General features: G+C 39.5%; 1 protein-coding gene across 1 annotated transcript in view; it reads left to right on the top strand.

The window, feature by feature from the left end:
• Positions 1–15,764, top strand: part of MAPK12 (mitogen-activated protein kinase 12) — a 34,912-nt gene extending 19,148 nt beyond the window's left edge. The window contains exons 5-12 of the mRNA XM_038181914.2: positions 385–414; positions 1,766–1,813; positions 6,904–7,018; positions 7,671–7,742; positions 9,910–9,989; positions 10,729–10,807; positions 11,953–12,126; positions 12,947–15,764. Of these exons, the coding sequence (XP_038037842.1) occupies positions 385–414; positions 1,766–1,813; positions 6,904–7,018; positions 7,671–7,742; positions 9,910–9,989; positions 10,729–10,807; positions 11,953–12,126; positions 12,947–13,017 (669 nt within the window). The 3' untranslated portion in view covers positions 13,018–15,764. The remainder of the gene's footprint in view (positions 1–384; positions 415–1,765; positions 1,814–6,903; positions 7,019–7,670; positions 7,743–9,909; positions 9,990–10,728; positions 10,808–11,952; positions 12,127–12,946) is intronic.
• Positions 15,765–17,197: the final 1,433 nt, after the last annotated feature.

Below are 17,197 nucleotides of genomic sequence, written 5' to 3'. Positions count from 1 at the left end.
TCCTTACTGTGAGGGTGACAGCACTGGCACAGGCTGCACAGAGAGGCTGTGGAGTCTCCTTCTCTGGAGCCATTCAGAACCCACCTGGATGCCATCCTATGCGAGGTGCTCAGGGTGATCCTGCTTGGCAGGGGGTTGGACTTGATGATCTACAGACGTCCTTCGTCCCTTCTGTGATTCTGCAATACCAAAACTTACATTACAAAAATTAAAATGCTGTTTTAATTACATGAATACTGCAGCTAAAAAATCTGTGAAAGGAAGTAAATTTTTTATAATTTCAGATTACTTTAGTATTATGAAAAAGTACTCTCCCCACTCCCCAGGCAACTTCTTAAGGTCAGAACCTAATTAACTAAAAAATTATTATTTTTTTTTTTACAGTATATTCACTCCTCAGGCATAATTCACAGGGTAAGTGGAAACAATATGAAATATGTTTATGTTCTGACAATGTGACTGCAGTTTGTGTATAGGCACAGTCTTAAGTCTGCCTGAACTTAAATTTATAGTGTTTAAGTTTGATTGTGACTTAGGTTTCTTGTTCAATAGAAACAAAAGGTGGTGTGGCTACATCAGCACAAGTTGGGCACCTTAGGCTGGACATGGAAGCAGTGCAAATTGCCAGAATAAAGCAATAAATTGATATTTTCATTTCTGTAGTGGCTGTGATCATGAACTAACTTTACAGTTGCTTAAAAATTTTCCAAGCTCTCTCTGGATGATACTTGAAGTTCTCAGTTCCATTGCAGCTCTTTGTGCCTTTGTTTCTCTCCAAAACCCCTCTGACCTTAAAGGATTTGTACAAAACAGCTGGATGACTTAAAAAGTTCAGAGAGAAGATTCCTCTGAAAGTCTTGTTTAGATTAGATCTTGTTCGGGGGGGTGGAACTAGGTGATCTTTATGGTCCCTTCCAACCCAAGCCACTCTATGATTCTCTGGTCTTGTCCTAACGTGGGACTAAATGTTTGCAAAAGCTGAGGGAGAAATTATTTCTGATTTTTTCTGTTTATAACTGTGCATATATGTCACTGATATTGTAATAACTTCTTAGTCATTGAGACATTGCCCTTTTGTTGCTAAACTTAGAAATACACTTTTTGTACATCATTAGAAGCCTCTCCAGTAGTTAAAGAGGCATAAGGCATTTTTTTTTCAATGTTGTAGTCACCATTCAATGCACATTTTTTGCTAGGAAATCCATTTTCTCACAGAAGACACTACAGGCTCTTACGTAGAATCCTGTTTGATTCCATCAGTACTTGTCCTAGGTATAGCAGGGTATGTGTGGAGTCTTTTAAAGTATACTTTCATATTCAATGTGTATAATCCAGAGATAGTGGAGGAAATTTATTTTACTTCATCTCTGTATACATGAATCCTTAACTTTCTGGTGTCATTATTAAATGCAGCAAATTTATGTCCGAACCTGATGCACGTTAAGATGAATGAGTTTTTTCACTGACAAGTGTTTTCCCGGTTTCTAACTACTAAACAAAAAAAAAAAAAAGAAAAAAAAGCTGATTTGTCTGGGGGGAGAACACAAGGGAAAAAATCTTATTCATATTCAGGTTTGTGTGTTTGCTTCTGTTATTTATTACATTTAGTTTTCTAATTTAGATTTAAGAGATTGTTTTTCATGTTGCTGTTCTAAATAATTGTAGGAAAGCCACTTAGCCTAAATGATATAAATACTTTTAAAGTGTGCTTTATTCTATTTGCTGTAAAAGAAATAAATAACATCTGTTTTAAATATGATTACAGGATCTAAAGCCCGGAAACCTGGCAGTAAATGAAGACTGTGAATTGAAGGTAGGATATGTTTATTTGAAAAAAGTAGCCAAATGTATCAGAAAAACACCCCAGAATACACTGAGGGCAACAGCTGTAGAAGTGCTAGCCAGTTTCAGTGGCAGGTAAGGATTTCTGTCCACAAGCTCAGAGGAGTCATGGAGAAGGGAAGAGACAGAGATCAGATGGACAGCGGTAAACAAAAGTGACTGGAGACTGATCTTTGTAAATATTTTCCCATTTGTCTGACGTCAGTTGCCACAAGAATAATTATTTGAGAAATAAAGCCCTGAACACTAAGAAACTATTAGCCTCCATTTGTATGTCCTTGCCTGAAGTCAGTGTATGTTTCATACAACTGGCAGAGCTGGTGATCAGTTTCTGAGATCCTTACAGAGCCAAGCACAAGGAGTGGCTGTACCACAAATCAGAAATGTTGTGCAGGATGTCAGAGCTGAAAACTTGGAGTCCAGGTAGGATGCCCTGAGAAATTAGTACACAGAGTTAACAGGGAAGAGCTAAGAAATGATGCCAGGATGTACAGAAGATTGCTGGTAAGGAAGTCAGTGCCACAGGCTTTATTCGTGGTGTGGTTCGAGGGATTGGTGGCTTCAGTCCTTCCAGCCGGGTGACAAGCAGTGTGAGAACTGAAACTGAACTTCTTCTGGTTTGGCGTTTATGTGGCAGTCCACACAGTAGCTGTGGGCACATGCAAGTGCGTGGGTGTAGCTGTAGTAGTCAGCCTTGTCGAGAAAGAATCATGTCATGGTTACAGCCTTATAAGAGCTGTGATGGAGAACTATTTTTATGACACGTTGCAGCTAATCACTTCAGAGAGGCATAGGAGGAGTCAAATAGTGCTCGCTTTGAACAAGAACATTGCATTTCTTAGAATGTGATTCCTTCTGCACTGTTAAAACTGACAGAATCAATTGCATGTATACTACAGTGTATTTCATAGAAGGAATACACCAGTTTTGATTTTTGCTCTTAATTGAAGTACTAAGAAAAAAAAAATCATTGAAGGGAGACAGTTACTCATTCATCTTCCTGTAGTTCAGCTATTAACTTTTTTGCTGGTACACTGCAAGACAGGTGCACTTTATGGCATTTCTTCTATTACCTGGTTGCTGCTTATCTGGAGTGGGGCAAGTGTTGGCATAGACCATGCCTCCCTTTGGCTTCCACCTGCCTGGGCTTCCATCCAGAGCTGGTGGAAGGATGGTGCATGCCCCCACCCATTCATTCCCAGTATGGAAAGCTGGCATGCTCTCCTGGAGACTGGGACTGTAGCACCCATTGTGGAAGGTGCCTGTCCTGCCACTCCTGCTAAATCTTCCTTGGAAATGTTCTCAGAAAATTCCATCTGACTAATAATTCTTCTGGACGTTTGTCACCTCAAGCTTCCTTCTAAATCATTGAACTAAAATACTGAACCTGGACTGTTCTGGTTTTATTACTCAGGTTCTCATCTGTGTTGGAAATCTTCCAAAGTCTATTAGAAAGGTTATTTGTACTTCAGAATTAATTATGCAGCGTGCCCTGACCTAGCAAAATTGCATCTATTTAGCTGTGTAGAATGAGTTTGTTGGAAAAAAAGCAAAATGTTCATTATCAAGTATGATAATGATCTATGTAGTGCTCAACACTGCTCATTTTACGATTATAGTTTATTCTCTCAAGTGTGGAGATAGGGGCCTCAGACTGCTTTCAGTCCTGTTAATTCAGTTCTTGTATTTAAAATATCATTATTAATTTTCTGGATTTTTTTTGCCACCTATCTTCTCTCAGCTCTAGCTAAGGGCTAATCGGAAAGTCTAAACAGGGCTTTTCAGTTAATTACGAAATCAAGCTATGTCTTCTGTCCTGTGCTTGAATCATGACTGGCATCTACATCCTCATAAAACAACAGGAAATTCAAATGGGGGCTTTTGTGTCCTGATATGTAAGTACACTTAGGTCTTATGGCCAAGGCTTTCGCCCTAAAAATATCAAAACTTTCTGGGAGTAGCTCTGTTATGTGAGAATTCCAGCTCTGAATAAATACAAAAAGTCCTAACTCTGCAAATGGGAAATACAGAGGAAGATCAGAACTTGTGAAGCACTCCCTTTATTAAATAAAATAGAAGTTGATGCACGAGTGCATAAACGTTTTTTATTTTTAGCATCTAACATACAAATTATATACTTGCAAGCAGCTGTTGTAATGTAATTGCTTGGTCTTTAGAGACTGAGGAGAACAGACCTGAATGTTCCGGGTCCTGTCTTTTCAGAATTTCCATATTTCAGACAAAAAGACATTGTCTTTCTGGCTTGTGCATGGGCAAACTGCAAGTGAGTCCCAGTGTAGTAAAAAAAATCTAGAAAAACCAGTTGTTCCCTCACTGCTCCCCATCTGTACAATCAGATTCTGAGATGCAATCCAGGTCCAAGACATTCTTTCACGATCACTGTATTTCCTCACTTAATACAACTTATTTTTCTGTTACTTTGGACATTTGTAAGCTTTTAGATAAACTGAGGCAAATAGTTCTATACCAGGACGTGATTTAGTAAAATGGCAAGGAGAAGATGTAGCATTAAGCTTTAGTTTTTGTTTCCTGACTCTCAGGGCAAAATTACGCAGTCCCTGGTTCCATGGTAGTTTCTGGTGTCGTAGACAGAGGAAATGTGCTCATTTGTAGCTAGGAAATACTGGTCGTCAAAAGGCAACTCCAACCTATAAACAGAAAGCAAACTATAAAACGTTGAGAAGTGTGCATAAAAATACCAGGGCAGGGATTTCACTGTGATCTCTCTTACACTGAAACAGTTGATCTGTCTTTGGGTGTGAGCATTCCAGGTGTAAGCCATAGGAGTGACCTCGTCCTGTGAGCACACCTGAAAGCCAGTTTACACTAGCACAAAACCGTCCTGCCAGGGTTATCTGACCCTTTTTCCCCTGTGTCTGTGAGCCCTGCAGCTTTCCCTGCATCAGCTCCAGCAGCTGTGTGGCTGCAGGCAAGTTGGGACAGTTCCTTGAATCCATAATTAGTTAATAAATAATCAGCTTTATTTTTCAGAGTTCCCCTTGTCAGATTCTCTCACCTGCCACACAGGACTCAGAACAGTGACAGTGGAGGGTGCCTTAGGGGAAATCACTGCCCTTTTTGTAGTCTTTAAGTTACAAATTATTTTTGGTATGGTTACTGAAGGCAAGTTTGGAAAATGAAGGTTGCTGAGTAGAAGGGGAACTTACTCTTGAGGAGCCATGGGGTATTTGCTCTGTCTTTCGTAACTCCTGCATTATAAAAGGGGGTTTAAACTTGCTTTGAAAATCTCTCTAGAAGTTCTAGCTGAAAACCTGGAGATCACACAGAGCATGAGAATAACACTTTTTTTGTGTGAAAATTGTTGTTAAATGGTAGCATGCTGATAATAAGTTCTAGCAAGATACATTTATTAATGAGCCTAATACATATTTAATGAAAAGAAATCCAAAAGTTAATGCATAAGGCACAAAAATCCTTGCTTCCATTTTCTGCCTGGATAAAAATACAGACCCAAATTCTGTCTTAGCTGTCTCGAGCTCTAAATGTTCCAAGTCTTAGTTTGAAAAAGGCCTAAAAAGCTGTGCCAGACTAGCCTTTTGACCTGCTACATGAGGCTTTGTTTGCTTCCACCCCTCTCCCTCCCTCCCAGTGCTACTGGGAAGATGCAGTGTGTGTTGTATGTGTAGGCTGTACATGAAGGTGTGTACGTTGCAATTGCAAATATTTTGAGAACAGTAAGTCTTCAGTAGCCAAAGTTTTGAGGGGGAATTTTGGCTGTAATCAACTATATTTTATTGGCAAGAATAAAAATCTCTCCCTTCGCATCTTGTTCCTTTTTTTTTGTTTAAATTGCTAGGTATGTTGTCAGTGGTTATGGGGAAGTTATGGAAATGATGCTTCGAGTGTGGCAATAAAGATAAGCCATGACCTTTTATGCTCCTGATCTGTGAATGAAAATACAATTTTCCTTTCTGTTAGCACCAGGGAACGATGAAACTGCCATGCTGAAAAGTGAAATATTTTAAGATGTTTAATTACAGTGAGAGCATTACAAACACATCACTCTGCCAGAGTAACGCACAGGTGCTCCTAGTAAAAACTTCTGATGTGTCAATATATATATGGAGCCTGCTACACATGGAAACAAATGGCCCTTCATGCAGAACTGCCTATCTAAGTATCTGCATAGGATGATTCATTTTGAGTAGACTTTTCTCACTCAAGACACCCTGCTTCTTGTCAGTAGCATGAACTTGCTGATAAGATGTGAACTGACTCATTCCAGGAGTGCTGCTCAGTGCTGGCCACGTCTTTTGGCACCATCTTTTGGTGGTCCACACAGGTGGGCCTTTGTGTTAGCCACTTTTATAGAGGTTGACAAAAATCTGTGACATTTATTTGTAATCTTGCTGCCGTTTACATTGCTATATCTAGAGGTAAATATCAGAGAGTCTCAGAAACAAGCTAAATTGTACGTAATCCTTTAAAAAATTGTACTAGCCTTGCATTTATTTCTTACAGAGGGTTGTTCTGTAGTTGAAGCAGTAGATTGGAACTCAGTGGGACTAAATAATGGTCACTCCCTGCACTTTATCCAGACTTTCAACGTAACCTAGAGAAAGCTTTCCCTTGTAGGAGTTACTCGTAAGATAAAGATAATGATGCCTCCTTACTTCAGATTATTATTGGAACACACTTTTCAATAATTGTGCTACTTGGGATATCAGAATAGTTGATGGGTACTTTTCTTTTAGCTCCAAGAAGACACAATAGCTATTCCACAGCTAGGAGTGAATGTGACCAGTATCTTCTGATTCATGAATTGAAGAAATTATTTTTTTCTTTACTGGTTTTACAGCTTTAAGTATTGCTATGGAAGTATCTAACGGAAAAAATGTAAAGCTCCTTGCTCCTTCTGTCTTGATTCTTAAAATGAGAACAAGACACTTCAAGGAGAAAAAGATGCAAAAATAACCCAATCTCTGCAGGAAGCTCCAAGTCCTTTATTTTCTGCATTTTTAAAATTTGTATGAAATAGATAACTGGCTCATCTTGGATGTTCTTTGTGCTTCACTACAGATTCTGGATTTTGGATTGGCCAGGCATACAGACAGTGAGATGACAGGTTACGTGGTCACAAGGTGGTACAGAGCCCCGGAGGTCATACTTAACTGGATGCATTACACGCAAACAGGTCAGTATCTCTTTGGAAAAGTTTTAATAGAGCTGACGCATTCAGTGAATCAGGCAAGGCCGTGGTTCTGAAGTGAGTGAGAAATTGGAGGTGGACATTACAATTTAATTACGAAAATCTTCCTTGTAGATAAATTGCAGACAATCATTTGGGGTTATGGTTTTGGTTTGGTTTGTAGGATTTTGGTTTTTTTTGTTTGTTTGTCTGGTTTTGTATATTTTCTAAGACTCACAGAAAGTTCCAACATGGTTGGAAACAAGCCTGCTGCACAAACTTGTGCTCTGTACTGACTAATCTTTCTGCAAAGATGTGCTGATTACAACTCGAACAGCCGGGGAAATGGCAAAAGGGGGCAATTTAATGCTGGGATAGAAGTTTTTGAAAGCATGCAAAAAATACTTACCACATGCATGTGCTTGTTAGTGAGAAACTGATTCTGCCTAATACCAGATTATCTTCTGTTTGCTAATCAGAAAGCCTGGTAGTTTTCCCTGTACTGTTTATCATACTCTGCAAGGCACTCATTTATATTGTACCAGGCTGTAAAGATAAACATTACACTTCTTGAAAATATATTTTAAATTAAACTTTATCTACATTTAGATGGACAAATATTCAGTAACTTAATGCCACTGTTGATTTTTTTTTGCAGTTGACATCTGGTCTGTGGGCTGTATAATGGCTGAAATGATAACAGGGAGGCCTCTGTTCAAGGGAAACGATCGTATCCTTCCTCAGTGAATTTATGACACCAATGTAAGAAAATGATGAGAGGCATTCATGTGATACAGTAGGTCTGTTGAAAAACCGATGAGCATAAATTGAAAATAATATTATATTGGATAGCATCTTGCTATTTAATTAGTTATTTGGTATTTGCATGAATTTTGCACATCAGCAAATTAAAACTCATTACTGAACATTTTCAATAGAGAGAAAGAGATCATCAGGTAAAAGGTTCAGTGATAATAGAAAAGGTAAATATTGATTTATTTATGTTTTTTTAGTAATAGTTTCCACACCTGCAGAACACACAGATAAAGTTCTGGTGTATATGGACTTATGTGCACATGCTAGTCCATTTCATGCTTTTTGAGACTTTTATCAAAACATGTTATGTAAGTAATACCTAGTAAAATATTTTAGATTTACAGAAAATTTGGTTGTATCATTTCATTGCTGTGGAATTAAGAAAATAATTGAGATTCAGCCCTACTTCAACCTTAGGTGACACTTCGTTGGCAATAGTGGCTGTGACAGACCATGGAAGACAATATTAATAGAATACAGCAAGAATTTTTAATTGTTTTGTTTAACAGTTTTGTTTCTTTGACAGTTCAGCCTAATCATTTTTCACTGCTTGGAACCTTGTGGTGTTCCAGTCAATAAACTGCTTATCTGCAAATACTTGATTATAGAATCACAGAATTACAGTCGTTTAATTTGGTTTATGCATATACTTCAGTATTGTGTGTATGGTTAGGGCTTTGTTACATGGATTGTATTATTCTTGTTTTGTGAGGTAAAACATAAAAAGGAAGACTGCATTCATAAAAAAAAAAAAAGGAACTATGGAAGAGTAGAATGGATGGAATTATTTCAGCTGTAAAAGCTTTAAGTATGCATTAGGTCTTAACAAGAAAATAGTAAAATGCATGCCATAGAACAGCAGCTGGCTTACACGGAGCATTTCTCAACTAATGCTAACCTTCGGCATTCTGGTACGTAAATAAGGAAATGAGTCATAATTTTCAAGTTGTCCTGTAAATGTAAGAGTGGAAAAACTCATATTTTAGTTACATTGGATTGTGGGTATTTCAGAACTGTTGGATGAAATTATGTGTCCTGTGTTATGAATAAAATTACCCTAGCATAGTTATAATGGTGACCTTCAGGCATATGGATCAGTATGAGCTGTTGTCAGGGAAATACAGCTTTCAGTTCAGCTGTGGGTAGATGAATATTAAAAAAAAAAATGATTTTTGGTTTAGTATTCTGAATAGGTTATCCTCCTAATTTGGTATGGTGGTGTGTGATTTTTATTTATTGATTTATTTATTGCATCAGCATGACCTGCCATTTGCTTTTTTCTTCAGGGGTTGGTGGAATCTGCACATACTTTGAGCACTGACCTAGCTTCTAGCATCTCACCTGCTACTCTCATTGGACTAGCAGATGAGGTACAAAGCTGGTCTCTACTCCATTAGCCTCTAAATATGATGTTTCTTCTTTAAAACAGCTGGTGTTGTTGCTGATTTGTCCTGTGCTGGTTTAGGACACAGAAGACAGCGAGCATACTGATGCCTTATCCCAATTACTGATCATCAAAATATCAGCATGTGGAATCAAGCTAAGCAAGTAGGAAATGATGAGGAAGGGAATTATTTTTTTCCCTCTTGAACTTGCTCAATGTAGAAAAGCACTAACAAAGACTGTTTTCCTCTGATTTTTGTTTTGTTTACCATACCACCCAGTGTTACCTAAGTTTTGGGTTACTAAGGTAACTTAGTAACCCTTATTATTGCCCTACTCTACTTACTAAGTTACCTTAGTAAGTAGAGTAGGGCAATGCATACAATACGTGTGTTGATTGTTCAGATACTCCAATACTTTTCAACTGCTCTTGACCAAAAATATAGAGGAGGCCTGATGATGTTAGAAGAGTTTGCAGATGATTCAGTTGTGTGTTCCCAAGTTTTATAGTTTATTCTGGATGCTTTCAATGTCTTTGCCTTTTGGAAGAAAACTGGTGAGCTTTAACCTCATCTTTTGTAAATCTTCTGTTTAGTTGTTGTATTGTTATTTTTGTTTTATCCTCCAATAGCAAAGAAACACAATTTTTGCAAGTTTTCCCATGGTGAAAGACTTTGTTCCTTATTTCTGGGATTCAGATCTGGACCAACTCACAGAAATAATGAAAATAATGGGTACACCAACTCAGGATTTTGTGCAAAAACTGCAAAGTCAAGATGTGAGTATTCTGCTTTAGCAGTTTGTTTTTCATGTCTTCATTTTACCTAAACCATTCTCAGTTCTTAAACTGGCTGAGATAATACATGTTGACTACTGAAATTACCTATGGTATCTGCCTTACAATGCTTTCCACACCCTAAATAACTACTGGACATTAAGGGGAAATAGAAAATGATCAAAACACTGAAAAATCTGTATATTTAAATACTTCAAAGTATGCAGTGTGGAGCATATAAACAGTTGAACTGATGCATTACCTCCTTTACTGGAAATGCACTGAAAATATGAACTATTCAGAGGACCCAGTCGTTCTGTAGGTGTCTCTGACTTCTGCTTTCCTATTCCTGTGTGGATGTCTTTCTAGAATCCTTAAGCTCCTACTACAAAGATCCTAAAATTAATCATTAGGCTAACTGTACAATTTAAATACTAATGAATTACTGTAAATGATACACTTCTAGAGAATATGATGCTCTTTCAAATGATGCATACATATTTATTCTAATTAATATATTAGATATTGAGCAGTGGTAATGGAAACTTTACATATAATTTCTTAATCACAATTTTAAGGTGTGATTTAAAAATGTTTCTTTCAACAAGAAGGTGAATATAATCACGGTTTATGACAAAAAATATTCCATTTGTAAATGTGCTACCAAAGCGTTATTAAGTTACCTACTAAGCACATTGCAAAGGAGGCAAAGTTCTAATTAATTATTCATGTTTCTTTTAAGGCAAAAAACTATATCAAAAGCCTCCCAAAAGTCCAGAAAAAAGATTTTGCATCCGTCTTGAAGTATGCGAATCCTTTGGGTAAGACACTTTGTATGGATGTGCACAGTTTGTGTTGTTCTTGTGTTTGCATTGGAGGCAGCAGCAGTGTCAGTCATGCAATAGGTTACGTGGTGGTTCTCGTGCTATTCTACCTCTTGCTTTCCATAATTCATAATTTCGATTCTAGTGGCTGAACTTTGCCAAGTTTAGAACCTGCCAGGAATCAGATGATTCAAAAGAGTCAAAAAATAAGTAGTTTGTGCTTTAGGCTCCAGTCCAGGCTATGCTTAATGGTTTTACTGGAGCAGCTTTCCCAAGAGCCGTGGGGATTTAAATATATGTAATAAATTTTTCTGTGTATTATATTTAAAATATAATTCTGAAAGTTCATTTTCATCTACAATAGAAATGCAGGCAAATGGAAAGCTGACATTTTAGTCATGGAATGAATACGTCCCGAGAAACATCTGTGCATTCCTGTGAAGAACTGGCTTGTATTTGGTGGATATAAACAGCTAGAAGAATGTACCAAGCGTGCGTGACCTGAGGCAGCAAGAGCTCTGAAGTGGCTCTGCCCAAGCTTTATCCATTCCCCAATGACCCGAACACTCATGAAGCCAGGCTTTATTAACATATAAATTAGGATAATTGAGTTTTCTGTATTTAAGAAGTCAAAATGATATATTCAGACACCGTAGGATTATAAAGCAGCTCTTACCATGGCTAATCTGCTGACCTTCTTAGCTGCAGCAAACTCTACCCTTTTCCATGTAAAGAAATTTCTTCCTAGCACCTCTTTGGCCATTTGGCTGCTCCTTATGTAAAGAACAATTGCTCGTGGTCTGGGAGAGAAGGTTGGAGGGGCTGGACTTGTACTCTTGGGTGGATTGTTGGACTTCGTGATCTTAAAGGTCTTTTCCAACCAAAATGTTTCTGTGATTCTATGAATCCATAGCATGGCAAGTGGTCATTGCAGCGTCCTGGCCCATGTTGCTGTCCTTTCCTCCTTTCAGGTGCACCACCCAACTCAGAAATACCCTTACAAGACTCTTACAGAATGAACACCCAATGGTTCTGCTTTGTAAATCTGTCTATATGCTTAAAACATCCCCAGGACAACATTACTTTGTACAAGCTGGAATTAGTGGCATGATTTGAATGCAATGTTATTTGCCGTTCGCTAGCTGTAAGCCTTTTGGAGAAGATGCTGGTGCTGGATGCAGAGAAGCGAGTCACAGCAGCTGAGGCTTTGATGCATCCTTACTTTGAACCAGTTCACGATCCTGAGGAAGAAATTGAAGCTGAGAAGTACGATGACACATTCGATAACATGGATCTACCGCTGGATGAGTGGAAGCGTGAGTTTAGTTTTGTGATGTTTTCAAAAATGGATGGATAGAAAGGCCATCCAAAAATGGGATTGTTCTCCTTTCCAGCTGGCTTTGTCTGCTTTTAAGGAAACAGAACAAGCAGGCATAAGTAAGATAGAGAAACACTGCTGGTCAGCCAATGTTTCCTTTTATCAAGTCCTCCAGAAACCATCGCCAAAGGTTTTCTTCTCTTCCTCCTAACAATGGATCCTCTCCTCTCTTTCTCCATGTGTCCTCCTTCCTATCTTCTGCAATGCAGGAAAGAAACCATTTCTGTAACGTGTTCCTTACAGTGCATAGGACAGAGCAACAGATTCCTCAACTGTTTGCTCTATAGGACTGCAGCTGTTGCTGGCCTTAATTTTCAGTTAGATGTTTTTAATCCCTGAGAGAGCCTGTCTCAGCAGAGATTTAAGTCTGAGCCTAGTTTTTGTCTTCCTTCAGAGATCTGTATTTTTGCTCTGAGATGTGGACTTGATTAATAATTCTGCTGTGCTCCTAGGCACGGTAGTTTACTTTCTGGCCATATTGTCCATGGTGATATAACGTCAGTGCTCACAGCCCTTGGAAAGCATCCACAAGATTTCAGTATTGGGCTACTTCTTCAAAACTGAAGTGGCAAAATGGTGGTAAAATGATCCCTGATTCCCTTACTTTTTGTACTCTTTCTCTTTTTTTCCTGAAGAGGTCTCAGTCTTCTTCACCTTGATCAGGACCTGACCATGCTGGGAGTTGCATCTTGCCTCATGTCTGTGCAGCTCCTTTTCTGACCAGACAGCAACACTATGTTTCTTCTGTTGTTTTCCAGGTATTACCTATAAAGAGATACTGAACTTCAAACCACCACTAACATCAGAGTCAAAGGAGACAGCAGTGTAATTGTATGACCTGGTCTTTTCAGAACTCAGAAGACAGCAGGAAAGTTGTAAATGTTTGTGATATTTCAGGTGTATAAAACTTTTATAAATAAACTGGATGTAACCTGTTTCATCTCCACTGTAAGAAAGAGCAGTGTCTTTTCCTCTGCATGTGGAAGTGGTGCCTCTGGGATTAGCATCTCTGAACTATCCAGAAGATTATTTCTGCCCACAGCTTCTCCCTTCTGCATGAAAGGATTCAGACTGTGATAATCCTCTGCCATCCTTGAAAGAGCAGGTAGGGCCAATTCTTCAAATCAGACGTGAGTACAAGTCAGCACTGTCAGCAAGCGGAGACACAGAGGATCTCGGTGATGTGCAGCGTCTGCTCTCCAGGGCTGTTGAACCATCCCAAATGTAAAAGGTATCAGTGTGACTTCCTCTGGAATATTTCACCTTGATGAGCTGCCTGTGGAGGCTAATCAGCTTCTGTTTCCTCAGCTAGTGTGGCGAGTAGTGGAGACACAGCCTGAGTGGAGGCCTATTTCCTTTGTCTTGTCTGACAACCAGGCCTGACAGATTTATGCAAGAGGCAAGAAGCAGACAAGTGTCAGTGTCCTATTTTTTTTAAAGTAACTGGTGTGGTAGGACAAGATTTCCCAAGTTCACTAGGTGAGCAGCCACTTGGTAAGCAATCATTTTCAAGAGTTACAGTGTTTTTATCTCAATACGGTGCAGTCTCTTTGTATAACAGACTGGGGATCAAGGATTTCCAGGGAGAAACTCTTTTAAGACATTCTGAAATGTTGTAAGCTCTCTAGCATCTTAGTGTAGAAACAATCATTGAAAAAGTGCATCTTCTCAGAGGACATGCTGGTTAGCTAATCAGCAGTGCTGATCCTGGAAATACAGCAGCACGCAGGTGGCATTGTAGAAAATAAAACGAGGATAAAAATATGACACTGCAGCTATTCATGCAGCAAGCTGTCTTGTTCTTGGTGTGTGGAGGTGTTGCCAGGTGCAGAACAACAACCGTTCTTTTTTTCAGCCTTCTGAAGTCATCTTACCTGGGGGGGAGCCCTCAAACCTTCTGCTGAGAGGTACCTTACAAGAAGGAATCAGATTCCTGATGACCTACAGGGGGATGCCAGATGCTTCATGAGCTCCTGTTACTGTCTGGCTTCATTTATTGTATTTTCCTAGGTGCTTAGTTCATAATAATCTCTCAGACGTGGGAAAAATAAATTAGCAAACCTTTGGTGCAGAATTTCTTTGTGAGGTCACTTCTCTTTGTTAAAGGTAATCTCTTTCAAATCGACTGCTTGGACATGGATTATTCCCAATGCCATCTGCTGTTTGTGGTGTGTTGCTGCTAAATGAAACGGTTGTGAAGGAAGACAATTTATAATGTGGGTAATAACTGAAAAAGAACTAACAAATTACTTGTGGTTTGGGTGGGTGGTTTGTTTGTTGCTTTTTTTAATAACTAATTTAAACCAGACATTTAATCAAGGCATCGTTGCTCTGTTTCTTTCCATGAATGTTTAACTTAAACACCTGTAAATAGTGATGTTTGTTTAAAAATTATTCACAGTAAGCATTGATTAATGGAGACAGGCACCTAGAGAGACTAAGTGGTAACAGAAACCTTGAATTATTGATGTACTTGACAAGTTATTAAAAACTGTAGGTTCAGGAATGCATGATAAAAAGCAGTGAATGCAATTTGGAACAAAACATTTTTCCAACCTGGAGGTCACTGAGGAAGGCACAGTTGGGTCACCCCCATTTTGCACTATTGACTTTCTGCTTGGGCTACACTTTCGTGTTAAATAGGAGCTTTTTCACTTACTAAGCGTTTTTTAAGATCATGCATCATCATGGTCCTCTTAAAAGTCATGGAAGAAAAGTGGCTGTTGAAATGAGTGGGTTTTGATAGAGCCAGTCAAGGGCTGGAAAGAATGTCAAAACTTCTTTGAAAATGCCCCCTTCATAATTTACATGGAATTGCAGCATCCTAACTTGTAGCAAAAGTCTAAAGTCTTGAGGTAATGCACATGGCTCAAATGTTAATCAGACTTTAAGAGCTTTTTTTCTCCATTGCAAACCTAGTTTGCTTTTTCTTCATAAATTCTTCAGTGGGCATTTTACACCATACACACACCCTAGCTCTGGTGAAATCAAGCCCTAAAAACCTCCAGTGGCTATGGGGAACTTTGCCTCTTTTAATCTGGACTTCTTTTAGTCTACTACTGCAGAAGCAGCTAGCCCACATGAGAAAGAGATGAGAAGATAATGTGAGGTTTCTGTCTCTGTCTGGGGAATACAGAACTCCTGAAATAACTGCGGAGAAGACCTTGGTGGATGTGCCAGAAAAGACAGACGTACTGCTGTGCTGTCTAGTCAGTAAACAGTTTGTAAGGACAACTAACAAACACGGGAAGTTTGGTACATCTTGGCGTGATGGTGCTGTGAGGAGACCAGAATCTGAAGAGACTGCTCAAAATAGCAGTAGAGATTATTAGTAAAATAGCTCATCACGAGAAATGTGAGCTGAAGGCAGAACCATTTTGCATGGGAGGCAGCTGCTGCTTCAAGGGGAGAGACAACATTTCCTAGCGTTTTATTTGCTGTTTCTACTGGTGCTAAGCAACTCAGGAATAAGAGCCCAATTTCTGTTTGCCTTAAGGAGAACTGTAAATATGTTCTGCATGCACTTGAAATGTATTGTCAAAAATAAAGGTTGGGGTTTTGTTTCTTACACAATAATGGTCTTATTCCCTGTGTATATTCCCAAATGTGTAATCAGTACTGAAAATACTGAGTAATTTCAGTATCTGGGGACTGCACAAAACCTCAGACTGTGGGGACATTTCATGTAATATGAGCTGCTGATGTAGTTTACTTTGGAAGTCAGTCAGACCGCAGATCCCAAGCTTTCTCCCCTTTTCCAAGCTGCATGTCAGCCACGGGGCAGATTCGATCGTACTGCTGCCACCTGATTAGTTCCTAGAGCATCCTGAGTGTTGCCAGATGTCTCTGCTTTGTTCTGGAGGATGGGATTTGCACACTTAACCACCGCTGCGTCCCTCAGCTTGGTTTTAAAGGCCAAAGTCAGGTTGACAGCCACCAAGCAGATACACCTTCAGGTTGAGTGGGGACCTTCACCTTGAAAACCTACGTGCCTCCCTGCTTCAGGTTAAGATCATCCCATGAAGTGTCCATTGCGCTGAAGACTTATTGTTCATGCTGAGTTTCGGTAATGTGATGGTGTGGGCCAGACGTGGCTCACCATTTCACTCCTGTATTGTTTCCTGTTGTGTTATGGGATAACGCTGAGGTGAGTGCTAAAATGTGTCCTGCAAAATGTGTTCAGGAGATCTGCTTCACTGTTGATTTAGAGCTACCGATCATACAAGCTGTGGGGGATTCTTTTAGCTCCCTACCTTGTGATCTTCTGTTCAGATACAACTACCAGATGCTTCTGGTCTGCTTCAGCTAAGGTTATGTGGAAAAACAGCATGTTAGATGCTGGTGTTCACTGCATCTTGCAATGAATTACTCCCCTTAGGCTCTACGTGGTCCATGCAGGTACCAGGGAAAGATCAGGGGCTCATAACACCCACTGTCTGCTGACTGATTTTCCATCTCTCGAATACATTGTAGGGCAACTGACTGGAAGCCGAGTAATACCAGGAGTGGTTTTGTGGACTACAACACTTAAAATCTCCTAAGTAGTTTTAAGAATTCAGCAGGGTGAGCTGGAGAAAGATCAAGAGAGGAGGACTTCCACCACGCAGACGTCCTGTGCAACCTCATGGACTACCAGTTAATGAGCAGCTCTGGTGTGCAGCTCTTGGGACTGCTTATTTGTGGTGCTTTGGGGTAGTAACATCATGGGCTAAAGACTGCCTTGCCATCTAGCAGCCGCCGGCAGCTTGCAGGCACAGGAATGATGCATGCTTTGGAGCCACCACAAACAGCATTCCTCTGCGAGGAGGTAAATGGGAACAAGGGAAGTATTGAAGGATTCATTATTTTTGTCTGCTGCTGTTCTGCTCTGCTAGCAGAGTTCCCTAATGCAACTTCTGTGCCTTTCAATGAAGCACGTTAAATGCACAGTTATCTTCAGGAGGCAAAATGCCGCAACCAGTGAAGCAAAACAAACAAAATGTGGTGAAAGCAATTGCTCAGGTCCCATG

This window comes from Anas platyrhynchos, chromosome 1, assembly GCF_047663525.1.
Source record: "Anas platyrhynchos isolate ZD024472 breed Pekin duck chromosome 1, IASCAAS_PekinDuck_T2T, whole genome shotgun sequence".
NCBI lineage: Eukaryota > Metazoa > Chordata > Aves > Anseriformes > Anatidae > Anas > Anas platyrhynchos.
This window is presented reverse-complemented; position numbering and strand designations above follow the sequence as displayed.